Here is a 13,382-nt window from a genome sequence, read left to right as displayed (position 1 = left end):
GATGTAGCGATCTACATCTGCAAATATGACGTCATAACGAAGGCACCTATGATGTCATAAAAATCACACTTATTCCCCACGAGGAGTACTTGCCATGCACCAAGTTTCAATTTTTTCTTTGGTGCAGATTCAGAGATACAGAGGTCCAAAGTTTTGGGGGATTTTTTTCCAACATGGCTGCCACCCCATGTGACCTATAATGTCATAATTATCACTCAAACATTATACACCAGTAGTCGCTCCTATGGTGAAAATTTCATCTCAATCCGATAAGCAGCTGCGGAGAAAAACACTAAAGTTCTGAACAGACAAACAAACAAACAAACAAACAGACAAACAGACTCAAATGCAATACCCTCTCCTTCGACGAGGGAAACAATGACCTAATCCATACTGTACGTACTGGATGATACTTGTATTGCTTACATCATAAAGCAAGCACTCATAATGGAACACAAACAAGTCAGCCCATACAAACACAACAAGGGTGTTTGTATTTCCTTGATGTTCCAGAATTGAGCAGTTAGAAGCTGGTCCTGGCCTGCGGTACATACTGTATAGAGAAGATCATTCCACCACAAAAAGAGTTTAATTTCCTTTTGCCTTTTACTGGGTGATGAGTGATATTGTTTTCATTTTAAACATTTACATCCAAACAATGATTGTGACTCATTGTGTGATTGTGTATGCAGGGTGATAAAAGTCCTCCTGGAGATAAAGGTGAAAGTGGACAGCAGGTAAGCACTCTCAATTTATTTTCTGGAATTGGACACATCTAATCACAATAAGCAAAAAGTTATATCTATATTGTCCAGTCAAGATGTGAAATATTAAATAATGATCATAATTACAAAAGAGTTGTGTTGTCAGAACTAATATACTGCAGGTGCCAAAGCTCATCCCCCCCCCCACCCCCATATTCACAATACATACCCCTATCCACTTCCCACACCCATCACCTCCTCTACTCCCATTCACACACCCCTCCCCATGTGCTTAATGCATGGTCATATCCTCCACTTTTAACACATATAATGCCTACTGCATATACAATGCATCCCTTCCATATTTAATGCATCTTTTCCTCTTCCTCTCCCCACCCTTCCCTTCCTGTTCCCAACCCTTTCCCACCCATTCCCCCCCCCCACACTTTCCTTTTCCCATGTTAACCTCATACCCTGTTTATTCCCTCCACTGAAACTTATCTTTCATTTCAACTAGCATAACCCGCGCTCTGCGCGACATGTTGGGGTGGGTGTGTTTGAGAAAGGAACTGATGCAGAGTATCAGGAGTAATTTTACTTTAATGCAGTAAGTGGAATATGATTTCACTGTTTCAGAACCATTTTATTTACTTTTTTTGTACCATGCACCTCATATGGTCTTTGAGATAATGTAAGCCGAATATCACGTTACTCGAGCGCAGAACAAAGTCGAAGATAGCGCGACACGAAACCACAAACTCGGAAATAATATATAAGATGCTTATTATTTAAACAAGCAAGTTTCGTTGTAAACGTTTACATTGTACATGTTGAACCAACATGAAAACATTGAAATGCATATGAAAACTGGAATTGATGAATTGCAATGCTTTTTGTACTTCTCAGTGGAAAATAATTCAGGTTATGTAATAAGACCATAAATTAATATTTCTATTTTGGTCATCCTGTTGAGGTGATTGGTCTAAAACTTTATAGATGTCACATGGCTCTCCATAAGGAAGAACCGGGAGGGCAGATCCAAAACATTAGTACTGTATTCTTGAAAAATGAATGAAGACCAACATTCTCTGCACAAAAACAGTGCAGATCATTATCATCATCATCATCATCATCATCATCATCATCATCATCATCATCATCATCATCATCATCATCCATGCTTTATACAGAGCGTCAGTTCTGCCGAAGCAGTTTCTTGGCTTGAGAGGCAATCCTGGCTGGGTTGCCACCCTGGCATAGGATACTTGGCCAAGTGTGCAGGAATTTGCACAGTAATTTGTTCAGAGTATCGGTGAGAGCTCACCTACTCTTTGCAAAGGACACCATGGGATAGATGCCTGGAATGTCAAGCAATGTCCAAAATGGACAAATGAACACTTTGTTGTTTTTTTTAGCAGTCAGAACTGCTGCTGAAGTCAATCAAGAAGTTAAAATTTTGAAATTCGGCTCAGGTTGAGATTCTAGATGTTATGTCATGTGCGGAAATGAAATAAAGTCATGATCGCTGACTTCTCCAGGCGTTTATAAGCATTGAAATGTACCCAGTGATTCTTAGTTATGATGATAAGGCATTCAATGATATGAGTGAGGAAAGTGGAAAAAAAAACTTTATCGTTAAGAAATCGTTGTGGCCTGTTCCAAATCAAGGCATTGTTGAACAGGCCAAAAAATAATGGCAAATTACGACCTCAGCGAGGGACAGCAAGGTAACCAAGGATGAGCCTTGATAAAGGATATTTAAATAATGCCGTTAATTATCTTCAAAAGGGGTCTTTAAATGGACCCAAACATCCAATTTTCACTCATACCCTTCCTTGGAGTTTCCTTGGTATGCAAACAAAGTTTCAGGTTGCTAGATTTTATGGTTTTGGATTGATGAAGGAGACACACACACACACACACACACTGACATTTATTATTAGAGAAGATGAAATCAAGGAAAAGACCATACAGCATTGGAGTCATCAGGAGAAACCTGAATAGGATTCGGGTATCAGCTGCTCCTCCTCTACCCTTAAAACAATCCAGGTGCAGCCAAGTGAGCCTTCTAAAAACAATTTGTAAGAGTTCACCTCTCCAGAGAGAGAGAGAGAGAGAGAGAGAGAGAGAGAGAGAGGAAAAAAAAGAAAAGAGGAATAAAAAATAGTACCGCCTATCTGGAAGCTCACCTGGATCAGCAGCAATAGTCACTTAAAACCTCCACAGACCCCCTGAGACCCTGAATTTTTTTTAATGCCATGAACCAACTTTGGTACATCAAGGGTGATGAAGTTTGTGGTCAAGTTTCATTGTAATTCTGTGTGTATTTTGGAGAAGAGAGCAAATACCTATTCTGGGGGTCAAACACCCCAGCCCCCCCTGTAGACCCCTTCATTGAGCACAGATTTTTATGCAGATGATAAGCTTTAGTACATCATGGGTGATGAAGGTTGTGGTCAAGTTTCATCAAAATCGTGTGGGTAGTTTTGGAGATGAGAGCAAATACCTATTTTGGGAGCTCAACCCCCCCCCCCCCCCCGTAGACCCCTCAATAATAGCAGATTTTGATGCCGTCAATACACCTTCGTTAAGCATGAGATATGAAGCTTGTGGCCAACTTTCATCAAAATTGTTTGTTTGGTTCAAGTGAAAATGACTGAAGTGTTTATGGACTGACGGATTCACTGACTCACTCACCTACGGACATGCTGGATCGCATAAGCTCACCTGATTAAAGTCCAGGTGAGCTAAAAAAGGAAAGTAAAAAATAATTAAGACAAAAGACACCAAAAGCACAGGCCAAAACGCGCAAAAAGACACACACACACACACACACACACACACACACACACACACTCACACACACACACACACACACACACACACACACACACACACACACACACACACACACACACACACACACACACACACACCCTCTCTGGTCATGCTGGCACAGCTCCATATGATCGTATCATAGACAGCAGACCCATGACCTGACTAAGATGGGCCTCACGTCAATATGTCTGAGTGCACATTCCATAACTGCACTGAAAACTATACCCTATTATTAGGTGGAAAATGAAAATTATATTTGTATTTCATGTTCGCAGGGTCCTCCTGGTATTCCTGGCCACCCAGGAACTGATGGCAACCATGGCCGACCTGGATTACCTGGCCCACAGGTGTGTCTGCTGCTCAATTATCACTTCATTATTTTAGGAACTGATGCAAAATATGTTGGTTCCCCCAGCCCACTTTGTAGTTGTTGTACCACCATGGTTTTCTATTGTTCTTTCCTTTTCTCTCCCAGGGTCCAAAAGGAAATGCAGGGGAGCTGGGACTTCAGGTTTGTAATGAGGGGCCTACAGAAAGTATTGAGTGATTCTAAAGAAATGGGTTCCTCGAAAACGACTTAAAATTACAACCTTAAGCCATTGCTTATTTAGCTTATGTATAGAATTTCTGTATCTGGCCAACGATGCACTTTGTAGTTTCAGAGACTTCCATCAATGTTCCGCATCATTGATTGGATGTGATGACAGTTGGATGTGCATTAACAATTGGGCTTTGAAATGAAGGTGTGGGTTAGTGAGTGATTGGATGTACATTAGCAACTGGGGTTTTTAATATCGATTTTAAATGATGGTATGTTAGATATTGGACGTGTTAACGATTTAAATGTGTTGGTAATTGGATGTGCATTGAAAATTGGGGTTTTAAATGATGGGATATTAGTGTTTGAATGTACATTAGCGATATGATGTGTGTTAGTGTTTGGTGTTTTAAATTATGGGATGTTAGTGGTTGGACTTGTTTGCAGTTGGACATATTTTGGACATATTTACGGTTGGATGCGTTTGCGGTGGGACGTGTTGATGACAATCGGATATTCGCAAATGGACGTGCGCTCGATATTGGATTGCATTCGTGATTCAAGTTTTATACAATCGGATGTTAGTGATCAGACGCATTAGCACTGATTGCAATGTTTTGTTTTTTTTAACTCTTGGAGAAATTGTTCCAAATGGAATTGAATTGTTATTGTCAGGGATCACCAGGAAGAGATGGAGTAGGTCCAATGGGGCCACAAGGACCTCAAGGTCCTCCCGGCCCCCCTGGAGTCATTGTGAAAGAGTCTTCTGATGGCAGAGTGAGCTTCATTCTCCACCGACTCCATCATGCCTTTGCTCATGTTTGAGTCTCTTCTTTTCCATCATGCTTTAGACTTCTACACATAAGTCACTCGGCATATATTAATTTGAGAAAAATATACTCATTCTGGCTTTCAATCACGTGTTTGACTCTGCTTCTTAGTGATTTGTAACTGTCAGTTTCTGCAGCTGACGTTATACAAACTGATTAACCACTTTAGAGATCATGCAAGCTCTACCCATGTCTCCATTTTCACTCTTTTCAGAAGCAGGTGTTGCTCCCAGGTCCACCTGGACAGAATGGATCTCCTGGTATTCCTGGCAGTCCAGGCATCATGGTAAAGTCCTATGAGTCACTCAGCTTGTATCTTTAAAACCACCCTTCACTCACAATCCTTAATTGTTGTGAGATCTTGAATTGTCTGTGCCAAGTTACTGACTCGGTGTTCACTTACCTGCACAAACAACCCTAAAGTTTAAGGGCCATGTGAATGCCTTTGCTTTGATGCTTTTCTTATGTGATGCTGTGTCTTGGATAAGTTAACCATGTGAATTCTCCTTGACAAAACTCATAAAGGTTCATTGGGATGCCAGCACTATAGAACACAAATTATACTATAATCTAGAATTCTTAAAATATCATTTTACTAGATTATTTTGTGAATTGGTAATGTTATGACTTGTAAATACATCTTGTTTTCTCACCACTACGCACCTGCCATTTCTCTTCAGGGTCCTATCGGCCCCTCGGGGAGACCTGGGCATACTGGCCCACAAGGTCCAGCAGGACCAAAGGTAAACAAAAATTATAAAAAATTGGAATGTGCTTATATTTTGAAATATTTAATTATGTTTGGCACAACAGCACAACCACAATTATATACCCAACAATCCAACCTGTATATGAGGCGCCGTGAGGAGGAGTGATGTAGGGGACACATTGGCCATTTTGGAGTTAATGCCATATAGCACTATTTTAACCCTTCCCCGATCATCCAAGCCGATCATCATCATATCATTAAAAAATGTCGCTTACATCACTCCTCCTCATGGGGTCTCATATATTGTCATGTCAGAGTGTCCGTTAACACAGACCATCTGAGCTCAAGGTCTGATTAAGGCTTCTGCCAATGCCGAAACAATGTTTTCTGAATTTATTGAGTTCCTTTGATTTTTACGGTCCCCCAAGGATCGCCCGAATGCAAACGAAAACTGGCCGTTGCCGTGCATGGGAAGGAAAAAGGCGGGAAGACGTTTATTAGCAAATAAAGGGTTCATTCTAAAGAAAATATGGATGCGGGGATGGAGGAAACAACAAAATCCGGGCAAATCTAGCGCACAAAAACAGACAGATCATGAAGGAAAGATCCTAACTTATTGTACGAAGGAAATAAAACTCTACCTCACTAAGGTGCCAAAATACCGGATTCAAACAGACAATGGGGACATCAGGCGAGGACTTCACACGGGCACAAGCTGGTCTTGGGCTGGTGATGGTGACAGCAGGGTGAAGTGCGCCTTGGGGAGCAATGACGAGGGAGTTGGCCAAGCAGAGAAAAGGATGTCTTCTCCTCCATCATTAAATGTAATCTTAAATCAACTCAGATCTCAATGGGTGCGTCCATCCATGGACATTGCCTCTCCCACTGATGGGATCCCACCGATCTGCCTTCATGGGTGGTGGGTAATTGTGTAATTCCACCCTTTGCGGTGGCCCCTTTCAAAAGTTCCACCCCTCTCCAGGGCTCTGCAGCCTACTTTGCTGCCATGGTCTATAATCCTCTGGTCAAGCTGCCCATGTTAAAGTCCACTATAAGCATGATGCACTTTCTTGGTGCCTTTTGTGCTCAAGTCCTCACCTTGCCTCGCCTGTACACAGGAGGTCTCATAACATACAATCTTACCCTGTTCTTCTCTAAATTTACAATAACTGCCTCCTCAGCACACATTTTACCATATGACTTACCTCTGACAGATCCCTGATGCAGGAGTAAATGTAAGCTACTCGGCACACAGTCCATATTATTCTTAGCACAATTTAGCTATCCCTCCCCCTTCCACGTAATAATATTGAAGTAGTCGGGCTGTTGTGTGTAGTATGGTGGTTATGCTATGCTGTTATGGTACCATGGTGATACTGTGCTCCTACAGTAGGGGGAATAGGTTATGCCTTTGTGGTATAGTGTTTATCCTTTGCTGTTGATTCACTTCCTTTCACCTCCTGCAACAGGCAACTACGGTAACTTTTTAATCCCAGTACAGAAGCCCTTCTTCTCAAGTGTTCTTCACATGGTGGATTTAGCTGAGTTAGACTCTTCGGTGGATATAAAATATTTTCCCCTCAGCTTGTTTTTCATTTAAGGGAATAAGTGCAAGTTGCGTGGACTTAAATCTGGTGAGTATGGTGGTTGAGACAAAACCTAGCCTTGCCAGGACTCCAACATGTCATGTACATCACCTTTTGTATACAGTCCAGCATTGTTACGGAAGAGGATGACATCGTTTATAAGAGCTGGATGATTATTGCGCACTGCAGGACTCAGATGATCATACAAAACCACATGGTAGTTGTCTCCATTCTCTGTGTCGCCCTGTGGAGTTGCACGGTTTAGCACAATTCCGAGGTGTTGATAAAATAAACAGTGTAAAGCATCTTGATGCTACCCTGTTGGCTTTTAGCCTTTTTTTTATAGATGTAGGGAAGTCAGCCCTTTCCTTTCTGCTGAACAAGATTTCAGTTTTTGCCTCGTGGTTGTGGCACCAGCTTCTATCTCTAGTAATGTTTCGTTCCAATTTAGTGTCACCTTCCTCACAAATATACGAGAAGATGCAGTTGACATGGAGCAAGTCAATTCCGTTTGTGGCTCTCCATGAAGATGTGTGGAACCCATTTTTCGATCATCTTTCTTTTCCAAAATCCCACGTGATGTGCATTGTCGAGTACTCTGTGTGACGTTCTTGAATTACAAAATGTTTATCTTTAGGCAAAAGTTCGTTAATAACAGCGACAATGTTCTCGCATCCTTCGGTGGAAGGCCTGCATGAATGTGCTTGATTGTGGAAACCAGTTTTTTCCTTCAAGGGTGGGTGGATGATATCCCACTGAGCAACTCTCAACTGCAGACAAGTGTTATGGCTAATTACAAAAAATTATTGATGGATTTAATTTTCATTTTTCTTCTGCATCACCATTCATTTAATAAGTTTCTTTTTTGTGTACATAGTCGAGGCTCGTGGAAGAGCTAGTGCACAGAATGGATCAGGATGTAACAGACAAAAACAGGATGTAAAACTTGTAAAAGGAACAGTGGAGAGAGAGAGAGAGAGGGGAAACATCAACAGCAGACTTGAAGGCCAAGATGAAGGGACACTTGGACAAACAACGGGTGTGTGGAGGAATGGGGGGCAGGTGGACGCATGGGGTGGACAAGATTGATACAGAAGGAAACTCTAAGGAAGGAAAACTAAAAAATAGGAAGGAGGGGGGATTTGGGTGGGTTTAACGAGGGTATGAAAGAAAATGGTTTTGGATTGTGGATGATCTGAGATGGTGGTGAACAACTGTCTTGAAGATGTGGAGGGAAGAATGAGATTGAAGAGGATGTGGAAGTTGGTTCCATAGGTGGGGAAAAAGAGGAACAAATGATTGGAGATGAGCAGTGATTCTGGATTTAGGTAGTTTCACCAGAAAGGAGGTTTATGATGGTAGTGTGAGAGGTAGTATGAGCCCTGCAGAAACCTGGGGGGAGGGATGACAAAGCATGGAGAGGACAGAAGGTGCAAGACCAGAAAGGAGGTGGTAGAAGACAGAGACCACCGACCTGTCTGCAATGTCGAAGTGATATGCCCAAAGACTCAGTCCCTTGACGAAGTTTGATTGTGTTTTTGACTGAAGCCTTTCTGCCATGGTCCTGTCCTTGGTACCGAACGTCATTATTTTAGTTCCTGAAACCAAACAAATGTGAAAAATTTGTTTATCACCAGATGCACAGTGTACACACAATTTTACCATCATCTATACTTTATACTCGAAAAGTTACAAGTTGGATTGCAGAACTTCTGGACATTCTTTGTTGTGAGTCAGTTTTCCCAACACTCTTATTAATTGTCTTGAGGATTAAAGAATTGATCCCATCGCGTCTAGAAGCACGAGAAGATTCCACATGCGTGATCACAACTTGAGGTGGAGGATAGTGGTGACTTTCATTGCAGGATAAGGGTTACATTGAGGGTTGGAACTCTTTGTTGGGGGTGGGGTGAGGGTGGTGTACAATACTGGATATATTAGGTGTTGGGGTAATGTTAATGCTTTTGGGTGTTTTTGTTGTTTTCCATGTAATTAGGTGATCTTCACTCTTTTGAGGTGTTCTGTACACACCAATGAGTGAATTTGACTCCCATCTGTTGAGTGTAGGGAGATCCAGGACAGCTGGTGTATGTAAATGGTGATGGAAATGCGACTCCCGGATTGAATGGACAGAAGGTACTTGCATCAGCACCACTCATTGTCTGCATGCGCATCACTCACCAGTTCACTTCCATGTCCCAGGATCACCCTTCCGATTACAACACGAGTGAGTACACATTCAATGCATCAAAAATGTAAAATTAATGACGTCATTTTTTGCTCTCTCTCTCTCTCTCTCTCTCTCTCTCTCTCTCTCTCTCTCTCTCTCTCTCTCTCTCTCTCTCTCTCTCTCTCTCTCTCTCTCTTTTAATTTTTAGGGGGAACGAGGATTGCCAGGCCATTCAGGTCCGAGGGTAAGAACGTTCATTCATCTCACTCCAATTCCTCCTCACTCCTTCGCTCTCATTCTGCTGAACGCCTTCGGACTCATTCCTTGACATACCATTGCCGTCATTCATCATCTCTCCATCACTCTTAACTTTTATTGTTATTCAGCCTCAAATTTAATTATTTTTGTCTTGGTGTGAGTGCAGGGTCGAATGGGTCGTTCTGGAATGAAAGGCGAATTTGGAATGCCTGGAAGGCCGGTGAGATTTCATTTAATTACTCACTAATTTACTTGACTTAATGGTTGGTACACTCTTTCCATTCACATAAACTGATGAGTAAGTATTGTTGGTTCACGAGTCAGTAAGTGACCACTATATTTGTTATTGTTGTGTGTCTGTCTGTCTGTCTGTCTGTCTGTCTGTCTGTCTGTCCCGAGCATAGCTCCGTGGGTTTTGATCCGATCCTGATAAAATTTTGGTGGGAGGTTTATATCATGATCTAGTTGTGTTTTCCTGAAAATGGGCAGACCACGCCCAAAAAACGTGTTTTTGGGGGGTAGCCGATTTCAAGTTACATCTTCCCCTAGGGGGTTTGTCGAATCTAGCAGGGGTTTTGGTATTTGGTTAGCCCAATGGCACCTGCATAGCCCCACGGAGCTCAATTTTTCATTTTCGTGTCAAGGTCACAAGGTCACGAACTTAGAAAATGTCAAAAAAATCAATAAATTGGGCATCGAGCTCCTCGGATTTTCAACTGTTTCGAATGAAAGTTGGTATGCAAGTAGTGCTCTTCGAGTACTACAACTTTCATCATTTACGTTTTTCCCGATTCCCGCCAGTTTGCCCGTGGCGTCCCCTCGAAGGTGAAAAAATAAAAAAAGGCGAACCGTGTACATTGCTCGTGAACCATCGCCGTCTCCAGACTTGTTGTTTCTGTTTTCATCAAATTTCCGTGTGCTGTACCGTCAAACTTATCTCCCTGTTAAAGTCCGTTCTACTCGACTAGGGCTCAGCAAATCGGCTTGGTGCTTCTGTTTCGGTTCTCACCCTACGTGTTTAGTTTTTGCTCCTTTTAAAAAAATGCTTTTTAAAATGCCTCGATCTCATTGCTACTTCATCAGGAACAACCCATGCATTGTTCTTCTTCTTAATCACAATCTCTTCCTTTTGTTTTCACGAGGCTCATTTCCCAAAACCTTTTCAGTCCTGCAGTGGCCTGCCAAAGTAGTCACCCCCTCCCCCCCCTCGCCCCACCAATAATGCCACATTTCGATGAATTACGAATGATGTAGAACCAATTTTTCCAAATGAACTTTTTTATTCATAATTGAAGGGATCAAACTAAACACTGTCATAGTTGAAGGAGGTTACACGTCAGGAATACCTGCGAATAACATGTACAAATCAACATTCACTGGTAAAGGTCAGTACTTGGTGAAAGAACCTTTTACAGCAATGACTGCTCTGAGTCTTTTTCGGGACGATCTCCACCAGCTTTGCACAGTGAGATGGTGAAATCTTTGCCCATTCTTCATGTGACAATTGCTCTCGTTCTGCCAAGTTTGATGGGGATCGTCGATGGACTGCAATCTTCAAGTCTCGCCATAAATGTTCAATTGGGTTCAAGTCAGGACTTGGACTGGGCCACTCAAGAACATTTATTTTCTTCTTATTCGCCCACTCCCGTGTGGCTTTAACTTTGTCCTTCGGATCATTGTCCTGCTGAAATGTGAATCTCCTACCCAGTTTCAGATTCATGGCTGGCTGAAGCAGGTTTTCATCAATGATTCTCCTGTACTTTGCACCATCTATTGTCCCTTCTATCTTGACAAGCTTGCCAGTCCATGCTGATGAAAAACAGCCACATAACATGATGCTACCACCACCATGCTTGACAGTAAGGATGGTGTTGACTGGGTGATGTGTAGTCTTAGGTTTTTACCAGACATAAAGCTCTGAATTTCGACCAAAAAGTTCACTTTTTGTCCCGTGTGACCACAAGACTTTTCTCCACATGCCTGCAGTATCATTAAGATGCTTTTTCGCAAACTCCATACGAGCTTTTTAGATGCGTTTTTTTTCTTTTCATGAATGGCTTCTTTCTTGCTATCTGTCCATAGACGCCAGATTTGTGAAGGCAATGGGATATTGTCGATTGATATTCACTGACCCCCATCTTGAACATCGAGCCTTGCAGATCTTTCAAAGTTATTGTTGGATTTACAGGAATATCCCAAACCAGTTTCCTACTTGCCCGGCTGCTGAGTTTGGATGGGCGGCCTGATCTGGGTCGAGTCTGGGTGGTATGATACGTCTTCCACCTCTTCATGTAGGATTTCATGGTACTCAAGGGGATGATTGACTTTGAAATCTTCATATAACCCTCTCATGAACGGTGCTTCTCCACCACTTTATGTCTGACTTCTTTGGAGAGCTCCTTGGTCTTCATGTTTACCTTGTTGGTTGACCAAGTGAGTTGCACCTTAAAACTCCTTAGATAAGTGAGAGAGCTTAATCTTAAGTTAAACTACTGATTACATGCAGGTGAAACCTATTGCATTTATTTTGTAACCTTTCAAACAAATAATTAGCTCCTTTCGAACTGTAATTTTGACACACTTTCGGTAAAGTGATCAGCATGACCTCCACAATATAATATCACCCCCCTGTCCTAATGTTGTAACCCAAATTTGGTATCATTCTGACTCGTGGGTCTGGAGAAGAAGATTTTTGAAGGAATTTACAGATTTTCCTAATAATTTATGACATCCACCATTTTGGCACACTTCCAGTCATGTGATCGGCATGACCTCCACAATTTAACATCCCTACCTTGGCCTAATGTTGCAACCCAAAGTTGGTAGCATTCTGACTGGTGGGTCTGGAGAAGAAGATTTTTGTCGAAATTTGCTAGGTCAGCCATTTTGACTGACTTGTAGTCATGTGACCAGAACGAGCTTTGCAATCCCTATTACCAGTCAAGAGGGCTTTTCACCCTGTTACCTGTTTCACCCTGCACCCTGTTACCTTGCTGCCAAATTTCAGCTGGATTGGCTCAGCGGTGTTTTCCTAAGTTTTCACCATGCCTAAGCCTGTGTATGGATTGCCATTACATGTAGACCATGAGACCAGTTGGAGGATAGGCAGAGTACCTCTACCACAAAGGTTGTTAATTAGCCACCTGAGATTTTACTCGGTGGCCTATTTAGCATCCCTACATCAATATACTGAATTTCATGGCATGGCCAGGGAGGAAAGAATCGATATTTTATTAATTTTGTGTCTGCTCACAGGGCCGACCTGGTTTGAACGGTTTAAAAGGACAAAAGGGGGAGGCTGGAAGCTTTCACTCAGGAATTGTGAGTACTTCAGGTCATTGTATAAAGTAGTTTCTACAAAGGCTAATAGTTTACCTACACAGTGCCATTTTGTGGTTGATATTTCATGCTATTTCTCTCTTTAAATCCTTATCATCATAATGCTATCTCAGCTCAATCATTATCAATACTGCGTAACAGGATGTTGAGATGAATGCTTGCATTGGGAAAGCCACTACCATGTCTGCGAAGCTGATAGAGTGTGGGATAATAAGCAGCATACAATCAGAACCAAAGTTTAAGTGTTTTTTGCCTATGTACTCCATACTCAGCACGTTACTGTGCGTCGATGAACCCTGCTCATCTCACAGCCATCATGAGAAATGAATTAACAGTTTCCATCTGTGTTGCTTACATCACATCTTCGATATTAGATTTTATGGTAAAATACCTGGTAGAATCATTTTAGA

General features: G+C 42.0%; 1 protein-coding gene across 8 annotated transcripts in view; it reads left to right on the top strand.

Moving 5' to 3' along the window:
• The window catches only part of LOC147030213 (uncharacterized), a 296,012-nt gene that overhangs the window by 243,245 nt on the left and 39,385 nt on the right, over window positions 1-13,382 (top strand). For all 8 annotated transcript variants that reach the window (XM_085874046.1, XM_085874047.1, XM_085874044.1 and 5 more), the window contains 10 exons: window positions 693-737; window positions 3,818-3,889; window positions 4,018-4,053; window positions 4,756-4,857; window positions 5,125-5,196; window positions 5,591-5,653; window positions 9,273-9,341; window positions 9,584-9,619; window positions 9,800-9,853; window positions 12,889-12,954. In XM_085874046.1, coding sequence (XP_085730172.1) covers window positions 693-737; window positions 3,818-3,889; window positions 4,018-4,053; window positions 4,756-4,857; window positions 5,125-5,196; window positions 5,591-5,653; window positions 9,273-9,341; window positions 9,584-9,619; window positions 9,800-9,853; window positions 12,889-12,954 — 615 coding nt within the window. The remainder of the gene's footprint in view (window positions 1-692; window positions 738-3,817; window positions 3,890-4,017; window positions 4,054-4,755; window positions 4,858-5,124; window positions 5,197-5,590; window positions 5,654-9,272; window positions 9,342-9,583; window positions 9,620-9,799; window positions 9,854-12,888; window positions 12,955-13,382) is intronic.

This window comes from Eptatretus burgeri, chromosome 3 (assembly GCF_056783735.1).
Source record: "Eptatretus burgeri isolate ZD-2024b chromosome 3, Ebu_testis_v1, whole genome shotgun sequence".
NCBI classification, from domain to species: Eukaryota; Metazoa; Chordata; class Myxini; order Myxiniformes; family Myxinidae; genus Eptatretus; species Eptatretus burgeri.
The sequence above is the reverse complement of the archived record's forward strand: the minus strand, read 5'-3'. Positions and strand labels throughout refer to the sequence as shown.